Here is a 16,866-nt window from a genome sequence, read left to right on the forward strand (position 1 = left end):
AAATAAGGGCAATTGGTAATTTAGAGATATACTGCTTCTGAAGCTAGAAAGAGCACATAATCATAGCTAACTGATAGACTTATATTCCATTTGTCCAGTTCTCTTTTAAAACCATCAAAACTCATGTGTGAGCTAAGAAGCTCCTTGTAATATGTGCATAATCTGTCCACCATATATATAATGATCAATGTAAGCCAGTGATGGTGAACCTTTTAGGGACCGAGTGCCCAAACTCAAAGGCATTCCACCACTGGTGTTACCTGGTGCTGGGGGTGGAACACAGGATGTCTGGGGTGGGGTGGGGGACTTCCACCTTCCAGGGGCGGGACCTCCCTGGGGGCCCAGGAGGGTGGGGGGAAGAGGAGGAACAGGCATGCACCATAGGTTCGCCACCATGGATGTAGGCAGTGTCATAAAACCAGTGAAATCCTGCTTCCTCAAGTGGGCTTGCCAACATGGCATCATTTCTCTGATATTCAGCTTGTATGCTGCTGAGACCTAGTCCTCTCCACAACAATGCAAATACTATTAGCAAAGGGATGAATAACCAAATACATTTCAGTTAGTGATGTGTTTTGAATTGGTTTTATGATATTGTCTGCATTGAAAGAAGTTTACATCATGGTATCAGCTTTCTTTACTGTCCAGCTTTCACTGCCTTACATATAAGCTGGAAATGCAACAGCATGGGCCATCCTAACCTTAGTATTCAGTGATATATCTTTGCACTCCATGATCTTACCTAGTTCCTTCATAACCCTTCCAAGTCCTAGTCTTCTTCTGATTTATCGACTGCAGTCTCCATTCTCATTAACGACTGAGCCAAAATATGAAGAATCAAATCTTGAACTATTTCAATTTCTTCATTATCTCCTTTACAGTTATGTAAACCATATGTGGTTATTGTTTTCTTAATGTTCAACTGTAAACCTGCCTTTGCACTTTCTTCCTTGACTTTCCTCAGTAATGGCTCAGTAATGGTCTGCTATTTTCTGCTATAGTGTCATCTTCATACGTTAAAACTGTTGATGTTCTTTCCTCCAATTTTCTTACCTCCTTACTCTGAGTCTAATGCAGTCTAATTATGTTTGATATGTTCAATATACAAATTAAATAGATAGGATAAAATGTAGCCATGTCTATCCTCCTTGCCAGCTGGAAACTGTTCGGTTTCTCTATATTCTGTTCTAACAATAGCCTCTTGTCCTGACTACAGGTCACACATCAAGGTAATAAGATCTTGTGGAACACTTATTTCTTTAAGAGTGATCCATAGTTTCTCATGATCTATGAAATCAAATACTTTGCAATTGTCTAAAAGCACAAGATGATTTTCTTTAGAAATTCCTTACTATATTCCATTATCCAGCATATCTGTGCTATATGATCCCTACTGCCTCTTCCTTTCCTGAATCCAGCTTGGACAACTGGTATTTGCCACTCCATATCCGGTAAAAGGTTTTGTTGTAGAATTTTAAGCATCACTTTGCTTGCATGGAAATCAATGCAATGGTCCTGTAGTTACTGCAACCCCTACTATTGCCTTTCTTTATGACTGAAATGTATATTGAGTGTTTCTAATCTGTGGGGCATTGTTTTGTATTTCATGTTTGTTGCCATCTGTTTGTGGTGATTTATTTCTCCCAAGTGCTCTGCACGTAGCTTCCACTTCACTTTCTAAAACTGGAAGTAGGTTTTTACATGGGTTTTCCTTGACTGAATCTGTCATCTTTTCATCTCTTTTATATAATTCTTCAGTGCATTGTTTCCACTGTCTTTTTATTTCTACATGGTCAAGTAGTGTGTTCCCCTCCTTGTCATAGAGCTTCCACATACTTGGTTTAAATTTCCCTTCTGTTTCTTGGATCTTGTGGAAGAGGCCTCTTCTTCTTCCTTTTTTGCTGTCATTTCCTATTTCTCTACATTGATTATTATTGCAGTTCTCCTAGTCCCTGCACACAAGTCATTAAACAGTTGCCTTCAGAGTTCTGACCGCATGTCTGTCACCTTTTACTTTTGCTTCTCATCTGTCTTTAACTGCTGGAAGAGTTTCATCTATCATCCATTGAGGTGTCTGCTTTTTGGCTACATACAGACAGGTTACTTACATGTTCATCTCTGATCATGTCCCTGGATTTAGTCCAGAGTTCTTCTGGCTCCTGGTCTTGTTTTATAGACAGTGGCATCCCCACACCTGGTGTCAACCGGCGTGTGTGTGGGTGCCAGGAGGCAGTGGCTGTAGCCCTCTCCTTCTTCACAGCAATGGACTTCTCCTCACGAGGAGACCTTTGCTGCCCTGGCAAAGCTGAGAGGGGCAGAGTAGGAGGACAGCCCGACTGGGTGTCATCCCTCTTCTGGGGTGTCACCCGGTGCAGACTGAACCCCCCGCACCTGCTAGTGATGCCTCTCAGAATAGAGCTTCTTTATCTTCTGCTTCCCATTATGCAGTCTATTTGATTTCTATACTGGCCATCATACGATGCCCATACATACAGTTGCTTCTTGAGCTGACTGAAGAATTTGCAATGGATACTGTTAGCCTTGCAAAGTTCAATCAGTCAATCTGCTTTTCTTGATCCTAGGCCAAACATTCCTACAATTTTTGATTTTGCTTCAGTCACCTATGATTAACAAGAAGTCATGTTTTGGTGTGTCATCAATTTCCTCCTGGATTCCAGCATAAAAATCTTTCAATTTCTTCCTCTGTAGTTAGAGCATAAACTTGGATTATGGTTATACTAATTGCACATCTTTATATATTGATGGCCAATTCATGAACCCAGTGTAAAAATTTTACATAAATATGAAAATGATATAAATAAAGAAGGAGGTTATCAACCATCACAATTGCTTTCAACTGTATGGGGAGGAATGAGATTTATGACTGTTCCCTTTCCCTTGTCCCCAGATAAGGAATTAAGGCCAGAAAAGCAATCTATAAGGAAACATGACACAGCCAAAAATGGAACTCCTATGACCAGTAGAATCAGAGAATCTTGGCTAATCAATTTCTTTAGAGAAGTGGATGCCTATAAAATGTCTCAATATTTTTCTGCAGAGAAAAATAGGTTGATTTAATAAGATGTATCTAGCTATGAATAATGAATAAAAATAAATTCCTTCGAATCTAAAAATAAACTTGGAATTTCCTCTGAAATGTCAGCACTGACGTTAATGTACTACTTTGCAAGCGGATGGGCTGCTCTTGATTTTTCTATTAAAAATTCAGATGGCTTGCCGAGTTTCTTCTATTCCTCATGGAATCACTGTAATGTATAGACCACATATTAGAGGGACTTGTGAGAAGAGAATGTTGGATAATGTATTCAGTCATTTGTTATCTTCCTGAATAATTTCACAGTGGCCTTGTACAGAACTAGGAATGGGGCTATAAAGCAAACTGATAAGTGAAGAGGAGGTGAATGCATTGGTGAAGTGACATTCTGAAGAAGGAAGAAGAAATAAAAGACTTTCCCACAATATAATTAAATATACAATAATTACACTGAGCTGAAAATAGTTCATTCTGTATTTCATAGATTTAAAGCAAGATGCATACGAGGAGATGCCACGTTACATTTTAATGGTACCAGGGTTTAAGCAATACTAGAGAAATGTAAAGGTAGGGTGGATTTCTGCATAGATATAAATTGCACTGATAATTCATGCTGGCAAAATTACGTTTTCCCACAAAACTGATTACAAATACTGAAGAACTGTGTTAAAAACAACTCCTGACTTCAACCATTTATAATTTTTTAAAATTTTATATTTACAGATTTAATGTTGTATTGTTTTTAAACTATATTGTTTTAAATCTACTGCTTGCTGCCTTGAGCCCCTATATTGGGAGAAAGGTGGGATATAATAATAATAATAACCATTTAATATTCACGTAACCTACAACAAGACGTCAGTAGGCCAAATACACAGCTGCTTTACTTTACACAAACCCTGAGCATGATACACCTGTGGGAGCACTATTTTTTATTGGTAGAGGACAAGATCTGCAATAGAGGAATTGGCTGGCTGTGAATCATGTGAAAATCTGAATGACCATGCTCTATTCTTTTAAAAGAGTGTGGCTTCTGATAGTTTAGATAGTTTAGCTATAAAAGTTGACAAGAAATGTCATGTGCCATTGTGGGTCTGGGATATATAACAGGACTAGGTTCACGCCAACTGACTGGAGCAATAAACTACTTCTGCTCCATTTGGAAAACTGTTCCAGAGCTGATTTTGCTCCTTTGTAGTGAACAGATTGGAAACGACCAATATACATCCCCATCCACAAAGAAGGAGACACAAATGACTGCAGCAACTATAGGATCATAGCACTAATCTCACATGCAAGGAAAATCATGCTCAAAATTCTGTAACATATACTTCAACCATAAGTGGAAAGAAAAATTCCAGAGGTGCAAGCAGGATTCAGGAACGCAGAGGCACTAGAGACCACACTGCAAACCTATGATGGCTAATGAAGCATAACAAGAAATTCCCAAAGAAAATCAGTATGTGTTTTATTGACTACAGCAAAGCCTTTGACTGCATAGATCATGAAAGGCTTTGGAACACCTTAAAGACACATCTAATAGTACTGATGAATCTGTACTCAGGACAAGCGACTATTGTCAGAACAGGAGAAACAGAATGGTTCTCAATTGGCAAAGGGGTCAGACAAGGCTGCATCCTTTTATCTTATCTGTTCAATTTATATGCAGAAAATATTATATGAAAAGCAGGCTTGGACATAGAAGTGGGAGGTATGAAAATAGGAGGAAGGAGTATCAACAATCTAAGTTATGCAGATGACACCATATTACTAACAGAACACATTACAGACCTAGAGCAACTACTGAGGAAGGTCAAGGAAGAAAGTGCAAAGGCAGGCTTACTGTTGAACATAAAGAAAACAAAAATAATGACCATGGAAGATATTCATAAATCCAACCTAGACAATGAGGAAATAGAAATAGTAAAAGAATTCCTATACCTTGGATCAAACATTGATCAGAACAGGGACTGTCGTCAAGAATAAGACTAAGAATGGGGAAGGCAGCTATGAAAGAACTAGAAAAGGTTCTAAAGAGCAAAGACATACAACCAAGCATGAAAGTCAGAATTGTACAAGAATTCCCCATTACCATGTAAGAGCTGGAAAATTAAGAAAAACTGGTAAAAATAAAATAAATTCATTTGAGATGTGGTGCTGGAGAAGAGTGCTGAGGATACCATGGACAGCCAACCCCCCTCCAAAAAGGGGGGGGGGTCCTAGAACAGATCTGGACTGAGAGCTCCCTGGAAGCCAATATGATTAAACAGGCTCCCATATGTGGCCATGTCATGAGAAGACCATAATGCTAGGAAAGGAGGAGGGAAAGAGAGGCAGACCACACAGCAGATGATGGACTCCATTAAGGAGGCCATGGGTATGAATCCGCAAGAACTAAGGAAAGTAGTGGAGGATAGGGAGTCTTGGGGATGTCTCATCTACAGGACAGTCACGAGTGGAGATTGACTCGAAGGTGGTTAACAACAACAACAACAATAACAACGTGAACAGTCATGCAGATGCATGGAATACCTATTCAGGTGGTTCTCAATGTACTGAATTTAGAATTTGTTTATAAAACCATTTCTACCCCACTTTTTGGCTACCAAAGGGCAAGCCAAGATGCTAGCTTACTTCATCAATTAAAAATATAACATAGTCAAAGCAACAGAATGAACAGAGATTAAAAACTAACCATCTAAATGTTCTTCAGCAAGAACACACACACACACACACACACACACACACACACACACACACACTCTGAATAATTTAATACAGCCGAAGCCATATTATTAGCCCTGACTAAGGCAGACCCACTAAATCAAAGGGATTTACACAAGCACTGACTTGCCATATTCCCACTGTTTCAGTGAGTCTACAGTATTCTAGTTTGGACTAAAAGCTGAATTCATAAATAATACCTGGCAAAGCAGAAGAATGTTTAACAAATGCCAAAAATGATGGGCCCAACTGGACTTTTCAAAGCAGAGAGTTCCATAACTGCTGCAACTCAAAAGGTATGGTTACATATCTCAGTCAGGTGAACCTCAGAAATCAAAGTGCTGGCTAATATATATATATATGAGAATGAGTTAGCATCAGGATATTTGGGTGGGTGAAATGTGTAGGAGGAGATCTTTCAAATATTCTACCCTAGCTTTTATATATAATAGCCAGCACTTCAGACTCTTCATGGAAACGGGTAACCAATGCAGATTAATCAATACTAAAAACCCTGAGGGGAAAAAAAACAAGCTCTGGAGAACAATCTAGAAGCCATATTTTACACTTACTGAAATTTACAAACCCTTTACTGATATGATCTGAAAAATGAGCTCTAATCAACATTTTGCAGGATATATATTTTGCACGAGTTGAAGTTTCCAGTTTTATTTTCAGAAGCAGCCTTACAAAGAGAGGTCTTTTGAAGTAAGAGTAGCCAAATTTGCAATACTTGGAAAGGGTGCACTTGGTGCCCGAGCTGAATCTGTGCAAAAGCATTTTTATATGGCTGCCACTTGGCAATCTAGAAATAACACTACATTGTGAACCTGATTCTTCAAGGTTCATTCCACTCTAATAACAACACTATGGGCTTTGTCAGTTGTAGTAGTAGTTGTTACATCAGCTAGCATGCAGTTCATCATGCAGCATAAAAATGGGTAATCTGTCACTTCCCTTTCACCATATGGGAACTACTAGAAGGAGGAGCAACTGACAAGCACAAGTTACCTCCTTGTGGAGCCAGTAGACCAACAGCATGGAAATGATATCATTTTTACAGATCAACATTGCTTTTATTTCTTCTTTCCTCCACTATCTCTCCTGATTTTTTTTTTATCAAGGCCTGGTTTTTCTTGTTGAAATAATTAGATCTCACTTTCATTTCTTTGGCTAATTGGCTGCATGGCAGTTAAACTGTCAACCAAGCCTGCCAACCCACTGGGTCAGTCGAGGTCATGATATGGTACTCTGCCAACAATGCAGATAAGTACCAAAAATAAAATCTCAAACCAAAACTGAGAATGAGATCAGAGGGTCTCATAGTTCTTCCAGAGATCAGCACTCTTGTGACTGGGTCCAATCCTCACTAACAATGTGTGGGTGGTACTTCTGGACATTCATTCACTTGTAGATTCTCTGCATGCAAATGGCAACTATGAAGAAGTTTCTGAGCAGAACTAATACAGTATTCCATCTCAGCCTCTGCAGGCTGCTTAAAATCCCCAACACTGGCCTGTTCATACCTGTAATGATAAAGAACTAACATGAAGACTATCAAATGAAGAAAATGACACAGCTATGCTCCTTTTTATTGACATAGGTCCAAAGTTTGGAATAAAGCCAGATTTCTTTGACTACCCTGTTCCATGAAGGGTTCAGACGATTAGCCCTTTAGCATTCTTAATACTCGCATTAATTATTAGTATTCTTATTATTCCATCTGGCTCTGACTTTTCCAGAAATAATTTCTCAACTACAAGAAGCTGCTCATTGCTAGCATCAGCTTGCACCTCTTGAAGTACAAGAAACCTGGAACTATCAAGAACCGTATGGTGAATGTTTCCCTTTGCTATCTTCATTTGCCTTTATTGGTCAGTTTTTTGCACAGATATCTTGCCAACTGGGTACTGAATTCACTATACTCTGTGGTCTGCACTGCAGATTCTACAGGATCATCATTTTTGGATGCCACCTGTTCATGGTATTTAAAACTATTCTCTGCTATGTATTACACACTGAGACTAAGACCTGTAGCTCCAGAAACACCATTTTCTGCTGCCTTTTGTGTATATTGGTGCAATGGAACTGGCACCATGTCAGAGTGCCTACACAAAGCATGTAGGCAAGACAAAGAAGAATGCCGCCTTCTGTCTACATCCCACGGTTTGTTTCTTCTCTTGGCAAAGCCCACTCTCTGTAGGTTCCATACATCACACTTGGCCAAACATGCTATGCACTGAAAAGTGAGAAGAATGCTACAATTTGGTTCTAAATATGCACATGTGAAGTATCAATAATGTCTCTGTGTTTAGTATCTGGCAAAAAACGTCTGCAGTGCTGGCTCAATAGTCTTCATTATGTGTGGTTGCAGTAATATCCAGTGAATGTGATGAGCTAAGTATGTGCTTAAGAACAAAAATCCTGTACACCCTTACTCTTCCTATTCAGAAATGTTGATAGTTATTATTTTTTTTTAAAGAGAGAATAAGGCACCATCTTCCAAAACCTATTGAGATTAAACAGAAGTGCCCACCATCACAAGTATTTCTGTTTTGCTGCTAATAAACAGTATTGTCCTATTGCTGTTCTTAGAACAGAGTTGCAATTTGCAAAATTCAACCAAGTTAACAAGGAACAACAATAGTACAAAAGAGGAGAAGGACCATATGTCATAATGAGGTCTTGTGGGAAGCAATTCATCTGCAATTGCTGGTCTTCATTTTTTAAAAAAAGATACAACAGTTATATAGTTCACTCCCCATGAGAAACCTGGTTTTCTTAGACAAATTACTACCAATGACTATTCCCCGCCGAACTCTCATTTTATAAATCTGTGTCATGTAGGATGAGCTTGCTTTGGTGATGTTGTTGCTTTCTTTTAATCCATCAGGAGCAGCTGGTTGAATCGGCTTAATGAATATACAGACACAATGGTCAACAGAGGAAGGATATTGATATTCTGGTGCAAAATCCAACATTGGTGTGGAGATCAGGCCTGGTGTGGGCAGGGAAGGGCTATGGCAGGGAGTAAGGTGGAAGATGAGAGTACTAAAGAACAATGTATAGTAGGCAGAATAATGGGTAAACTCAGACTGGCTTCAGGGTTCAAACAAAGCCAAGGTCACACCTATAGTAATGCTTCTGGGCCAATATTAAGAATTCTTCAACATTGTGAGATTCTAGGGGCTCTTTTGCACTACACAGTTATAGCACCACGACTGCACTTTAACTATTGTGGTTCGACCCCATGGAACGCTGAGATTTGCATTTTAGAGAAGAGTATTTAGAATTCTCAAACAGAGAGCTCTAGTGCCTCACTAAACTACAAACCCCAGGATTCCATAGGATGCCACCCATGGCATAATGGCATAATGTGAAAGGACCCTGGATGCTGTCATGTTCACAGGACATAAGCTGGCTGATGAGACGGCAATAGATGGGAAAAGAAGACAGAGGGAGACTGACAATGAAACAGGCTGCCTCAGAGTGTGGTGGAGTCTCCTTCTTTGGAGTTTTTAAACAGATGCTGGACACCCATCTGTTGGGGGTGCTTTGATTGTGAGTTCCTGGATAGAAAGGGGTTGCACTGGATGACGTCCAACTCTATGATTTTATGAGACACAAGATGCTTGGAATTCCTTTCATTCTCTGATGGTTTGAAAGAGAATGAGGTGGAATGAGGATGATGTCGCTATTGGGGCTTTTCGGAAAAGATGGCATCTAGAGTTAATACCCACATTACATACACATTAGATGCAATGATATTGTGTATTTTTGTTAAATACCGAAGAAAACAAAAGGATGGCTAAAATATATTTTCCACATCATAAATATATATATTACTGTCCTATTTAAGAGCAATGCAAGGTTGGGAATTGTTCTAAGAGCTTATCCAGAAAGGGGAAAAGCCTCTGCAATTATCAAGGCTTTCCAGTTCTTTTTGTTTTGATTTTACCTGCGTTTTCATGGTTTAGCATCTAAACTCTTTCTTGAAATATCCTGGGTTTCCTTCCTTCCTCTCTCCTTTGGGTTCTTCCTCTTTCCCTGATCATGTGTCACACCTCAGGCAATGTTTCAGAAACTGACTTTCACCAGTTTCCACTGAGCCCTATTTAATTATTATTCAAGACTTAAAATGTTCAAGTGCTTTAGCAATATTACATTGCTTAAGCATTAGGATAATTTTCTTTAATTGCTAGCATTTATTTTTTTCTTGCTTGATCTCTGTTGAACCTGGGTCTTGGAAACAATTGCTATGTCTCTTGGTGGCGGCCAGTTTAGCTAGTGCTGCTATAACACAAATAGACAGCCACAGAGAGGTACATTTCATTTTGGAAATAAATGGTTAATTTAAAGTGACTTAGGAAGTGGAAATGAAAAATTCTTGATAGTGCTGGGAATTCTCTGGGAATACTTCAGGATGTAGAAAAAGTCATGTGGACCTCCAAAATAAAATCGGTTTGTACAGGAATAAAACCTAGAATTTTCAGTGATTTTTTTTTTCTTATTTGGCTTTAAGATGCACTGGCAGAAATGAGAACTGGAATAACACTCTGGGAGTTTGGCTGAAGGGCACAAATTTAGAAAATAAATGTAATACAAGGTGCTTCTGATAAATAATGGAGATGAACAGAAGTAACTGCAGTTGCCTATATAACCTTTTGCTGGGAAATGCACTTTTCTAACATGGCCCAGGTCCATGCCATTTATATTGAGTGAATGAGATTTTGAGGACAGATATGAAAAGGTTGGAAAACCTATAATCCACCCATCTATGAATTAAGACTAATGTATGTAATTCTTCCACCTATAAAACAGCAGGCGGCAGCCAAAAGGACGGCACTCTGGTGCTCCTCATGCTTCATTGCCTTTTGCTCAATACTGGATTTAGGTCAAGGTCCAGATCTTGACCTTCTATGCCCCCAGTAAGCTGCACCTCTGATGGCCTTGCAATAGGGCCTATATGACAGCTGCATTCATTAGGGATGCTGCAATTATGGGACAAAGAGTGAAATGGGTAAGAGCAGAAAGAGGAGCAAGACTTTCTCGCAGATGGCCCACAGCTGGGGCTTTAAACAGAAGTGGCTCAAAGGACCACAGACCTTATTCTAACCTTGTCAGCACAAATTGCTGCTGTAGCAACATCTTTAAAACAGCAGCTCCTTTTAAAGGCTTGGCACAATTTACCTGAAAGAATGTATTCTTGGATACCACATGTAGCCTGCATATCTCTCTCTCTCTCTCTCTCTCTGGGTGTGTGTGTGTGTGTGTGTGTGTGTGTGTGTGTATGTGTGTCAGAGGCTAGTGCTACACTGCAGAAATAAAACAGTTTGATACTACTTCAGTTTCCATGGCTCAATACGATGGAATTCTGAGATCTGTAGTTTGGCGGCACACCAGTGCATTCTCATGGGGAAAGCTAAATATCTCACAAAACTACAAATCTAGAATTCCTGTCATATTTAGTGGATTCAGACCTCAGAAACCAAGACGGCATGATATGTAGAAAACTAGAGCTTTATTTTGGACTTCCGGACAGAAATTCACCACAGACTTGGCTATGTCAAATCTGCATTTTCCCCAAATGGACTATTCTTTAAGACAGTGGTCCTCAAACTGTGCCCTTTAAGAGATTTTGGACTTCAGCGACCAAAAGCCTCAGCCATGTTGGACAACAGTCTGGGATTCTGGAAACTGAAGTCCAACATCTTTTAAAGAGCATAGTTTGGAGACCACTCCTTCCCAGCCCAGGGCCCCTGGCTTTGTTCCAGATCAAAGGGTTCTTTGAACATTTCTTCTTTCCTCAATTCCCCCCTCTTCATTATCATATCATCTGCACCAGGCAGGAAGGAGTCCTCTGTTTACCATCAGTGTTCTACCTCAGGAAATAAACAAGGCCATAAACTGCAGTTCACCACATTCAGTTTGCTTCACATTTGCCCCCCTCCAATTGCTGTTCCCTTCTTTCGCCCTTCTTTCAGTTAGCTCTAGCGCTATTTCACCATATCATTTTATACCCATTCCCTCACATTCCTTATCATGACAGATCCATAGACATATGGATATGACATAGTATTGAATTGTGGCAGATAAAGTGGTGTCAAACTGCTTTATTTCTGCAGTGTGGGTACACCCTATGTTTATGTGTGAGGAAGGGAGGGAAGAGTTTTGTTTCTAAGTACCTTTCAGACAATGGCACTTTACAGACCGCCCAAATGGGCGGTCTCGCACCGCTGCCGGTTGTAGCGTGGAGGAACCGCAGCAGCCAAACCGCGCAACTCCTCCGCGTTGCAAATAAGAAGCGTCAAAATGGCGCTTCTCTTTGCGGCGCGGATATGATGGCACGAGGTGCCAATGGCTCACTTGCAGCATCATATGTGCTGTGCGACATGCGGATGCAGCGCGTCCACTACGTAAAAATGGCGGCCCCTGTATGGAATGGGCGCCACCATTTTGTACGGACTCGGTCTGTATTAGGGCTAGGGGCGTCCGGAAGGGACGCCCCTTTCTAACCCTAATATGGACCCAGTCCGTACTTTATGCCAGTCTGTAATGGGCCAAACTTTATCAAATTGCTTCATAGCCAAAACAGAAAGAACCAGAGACTTCAAAATCAGACTGTAAGAGAAACTAAAACCTGACTAATTCATTCATCCAGGCCCAGAATTTTGAGTATGAAGCTATTAAAAGTTCCAGTACATCTAACCAGGTTGGTCAAAAAAGAAGGTTATTACCTCTTTTTTCCTGAGAAACTCATCATTTTTAATACCTCTATGAGAAGCAAGTCCTGTTCATATTGGGAATGTCTTCACCTATTGAATTTTGCTGTTACCTGTGTGGGAGAATTTTGTTTCACTTTGTTTTTAAAGAATTTACCAAATTTACAAGTCACGTATTCAAGACAAATTTAACCTAAAGTTTAAAAACCTCAATGTGACAGAAAGCAAAACTGATGGATTTTCCTCATCCATCTGTGAGAATATGTTTGTGTTCCTCAGGTGAGTGTCAATTCAACAACTCAGAAAGGACAGCTTTGACCTGTACAGTCCAGATAAGAGTTCCAATGAAAAGGACCATAAAAATTTAGATGAATACTCAATCTTGCACATATACAGAAATATCACTGCACCATCACTAAGACGAGTAGAAAGATTGGGGGGAAATATTATTAGCTTAAGGAAGTTGTTATTCAACTTTAAAGGTAGATTACAGAAATCCCTATTCACTAAATTCATGGGGTTAACAGCATATTCTAGCATTATATGAAATGTGGTGCCAGGTGTACATTAATATAGATCAAAATTCCTCTTTTACATGAGGTCAATTAGTTGAAAAGACAATAGTATCTAGTAAGCTGCTTTGAGAGCCTGAATAGGCTACTTAGGTACTGGAAATGTTTAAATAATACATTTAATATACTTTAATATTTTTTTTAAAAAAACTGGATTATTTAAATTCACCATCCATTAATCTACCAGATCCACTACTCATGCTTTACCTCTTTATGACCCCAGTACATTAATATGTGCATGTATTAGATGCAGATGTCCACTGTCCTCATAGTTGACCCGTCAGTCAGATGACCAGTCAGTGGACATCTCCAGGTCTTTTTGGAGCAAAGGCTCTAAACCCTTTCTACATTTTGTCAATTCAGAGGGTGATGAGAAAGGAAGTATCTGATCTGTGGCTTCATGGTAAAACCAAGCACTGTCATTTGTACACATATCTAACACATCACTAGGTCCGAGCAAGACATATAATTTTGGAGGCCTTGAAACAAACTATGTGTGATTTGTATTTGTGCATATTTTAAAGATTAGCATAAGGTGCAGGGGAGGGGAACCCTCTGGGCTTTAATCCTTTCTCCCTGTGCTACACCCCTGATGAAATCTCATGTTCATTGTCTCACAGAAATTACTAGCAACATCTACAGTCCAGCTGCACACTGACTTTTCAGTAGACAAGGTTGTTTATCACACTATTTAGATCATCATGATAGCACACTTCCCTTTGTGTACAGAGAGGAGTCTATAAGTCTGGATTTGGCACAACAAGGATGGGTCAATTTTCAGCATCTTCGGTCCTCTATGGACCACACTAGGCCCATAAAAAAATAATCAAAGAATGTGAAGCCATAATGGCTTCTGAGTTGTTTCTGGTTTGGTTAAAACATTATGGTGCTTTAGGGCTCCCTCCTATTGCAAACACACTCCTAGATATATAAAATGTGTAAGTATAAATTCCAAATAGCAAATTTTGATTTTCAATTTTATATAAGGGACACCATTTTACTATGACATTGCATTTAATGGGACTCGAGCATCCATGGATTTTGTTATCCATGGGGGGCCCTAGAACCAAACCCCAGTGGATAACAAGGCCCCACTGTAGTACAACACATCTTGCCCATAGTCACTTTCAATGGTATGTCCCCAAAGACCCACAAAAGCAGCAATCTGCTGAGAGTGAGGGGGTATCCTTAGACATTACATTGAATGATTGTAGCTTTATGTTTGTTTGTTTTGTCCATGGGGAAAATAAACACAATCAAATACTGATCTGGGTTCAGCAGCCATAACTATACAATCCATTTCTGGATCTGAGCATGTTTATGGAGGCATAGATGAAGGGTTGTAAAACTGTGAGTGGAAGAAATCAGTACATGCATGAATCAAACATTAAATAACAGAACAAGGACAACTGCTTGGAACAACAGCATTTTGATGTTTCCTTTCCTTTCCTTTTTTTTTTAAAAACTCTCTGACACCACTTTTATGAAAAGATATAACATGAACCATGTGCTTGCCAATGTATTTTCTTTTTCATTCAGAAAACCCTGCTGGTTCATTGTGCATTTTATTATGGACTGAATGTGACATTACATTTTTTTTTTAAATTTCTTATAGCGTGGAGTTAACCTGTGTCTTTCAGAATAGCAACACTCAATTAAGTAGGATTCCCTCCCCCCCCTCACTGCCATGATCTACACTTTTCATTGTTATTGTGTTTAAAAGGAATAATGGGAGCACTGACCTATATTGCGCTTCTTATTATCGATGGAGATGAAGCGTATGCAGGGATTATTGGAGATGTACTGTGCTGCCCAAGGGACATCAATCTGTGTGCCAGCTTCATAAAAAAGGCCCAGAGCATAGCGAGAGGAGTAGCTCACAGATTCCAGTTGTTGCCTTTGACTTTTGTTAATTACTGTGGAGGAGGGGGGGAAAAACCAGAATTAGACAATTATTTTTCTCTCAGAGCATTAAACCTGCAAATAATACTATGGTTAAGCCGCTTAATCTTCCTCTAAAACAGCACTCATCTGTGCCTAGAAAAAGGCTATGCATCACTTCATAGCTTTAAATAAATAATAAAACAAAGGAACATGATTCTGGCCCTGAGTCTTTGTTATTAGTGCACATACATTTGTCAGATAAAATTTAGAAAATGTTAGAGTCTGTGACCTTAAGATGAAATCTTTTTTTTTCCTGCCCAAAGTGGAGTGAGAAGAGGTGGAGAGATGTGTGTGCGGATGGGGGGGGGCAGAGAAAGGGAAGAAAGGAATAAACAATTAGATGAAACCACGGAACAAACCAAAGGGGGAAAAGATTACCACAACAGAATCTTGAGAGCCTATTATGACTAAAAGGAAAGGAGGGTGCTATAAAGTTGTATCAAAAACAGTACAAAATATATGTAACCAGATTACCAGTTAATGTAAAAAAAAAAGTGGGGGGAGAAAAAGAATTAATTCTCAGACAAATATCATATGACAAGTTTATACATATAATTTAGAGAATTTCAATAGTTACAGTAAATTCCAAAAGTAATGAGACCAGGTACTATCTTAAATCCAATACAAAGATGAAATGGGAAAGATTTATACCATTTGAAGAGAAACCAGATGAAATTTACAAATGGACTTACTGTATATTTAAACATTTGGGCTCCATCTGTACTGCAAAAATAATGCCGTTTGATAGCACTTTAACTGTCATGACTGAAAACTATGGAATCCTGGGATTTGTAGTTTGTTGTGGCACCAAACTGCAAACCCCAGAATTCCATAGCATTGAGCCATTGCAGTTAAAATGGTGTCAAATTGCATTGTTTTTACATTGCTAATGAAGCCTTGGTCAGCTTTTATTGAAATGTACAACTAAAATGGTTAATTTTCCTTCTTTTGTGGCCTGCTTTTCTTACACAGGAACATTATTGCATACAATAGAGATCCCTTTTGAATGTAAATTTAAAAAATAAAAATTTATCAGAAGAAGAAGAAGAAGAAGAAAAAGAAGAAGAAGAAACAACAAAATCCAATCCAAAAATGATACTAGGTCACTATAAATCAACTCCCTTCTTCCTGAAGAGATACAATTATGAGATCAAAAGAGGCAATGTTCCTGAGTGAACCTTCAGAGTTTAGGCTTATAGTGAAATTTCATACACTCTTCTTCAACCCCAGAAGAATGCAATTGTATTTTAAAAACAAAACTCAATCTTGAGATCTCCTGTTATGCTCTTGAAAATTACTCTGTTTTAGTATAGGATATAAATTCAGAAATCTCAGATTATTGTACATGATATTTACATGATTGTTGTACACCATGGTTTCTAGAACAATTAATATTCCTATACATTCCAGGCTAGCCCCTGGATCTGATAAGCTTGGGAAAGGATTATCAATGATGGGTCAGCTCAGAAACATCACTAGGGTTGGTGTCACCCGGTGCAGTAACTCACTGTGTCACCCCCTCTTAGTGACCTCTTCCCATACCACACCATACAGAATCACCAGTAAGGGTTTTTTGTAGCAATGTTACTCATAAACTGTAATTCATGTACATATATCACTGAATGTAATGGCAATAGTTGTGACATAAACAACTACTAAAATAAAAATTATGTCTTTAAATTACAATATTGTACATATAGCCTAAACGCATTTACATGCACATAGTTTCATGTGATTAAAGTTAAAATTTGGTAAGATGTGCTGTATCTTAAGTTTAAAAAATAATAATTTCTTTTAAACACACACACACACACACACACACACACACACACACACACACACACACACA

The 16,866-nt window shown here is 39.0% G+C and overlaps 1 protein-coding gene across 5 annotated transcripts in view; it reads right to left on the reverse strand.

Moving 5' to 3' along the window:
- Positions 1–16,866, reverse strand: part of RNLS (renalase, FAD dependent amine oxidase) — a 155,475-nt gene that overhangs the window by 32,117 nt on the left and 106,492 nt on the right. For all 5 annotated transcript variants that reach the window (XM_042457808.1, XM_042457812.1, XM_042457809.1 and 2 more), the window contains one exon: positions 14,816–14,989. In XM_042457808.1, coding sequence (XP_042313742.1) covers positions 14,816–14,989 — 174 coding nt within the window. The remainder of the gene's footprint in view (positions 1–14,815; positions 14,990–16,866) is intronic.

This window comes from Sceloporus undulatus, chromosome 3 (assembly GCF_019175285.1).
Source record: "Sceloporus undulatus isolate JIND9_A2432 ecotype Alabama chromosome 3, SceUnd_v1.1, whole genome shotgun sequence".
Lineage (NCBI taxonomy): Eukaryota > Metazoa > Chordata > Lepidosauria > Squamata > Phrynosomatidae > Sceloporus > Sceloporus undulatus.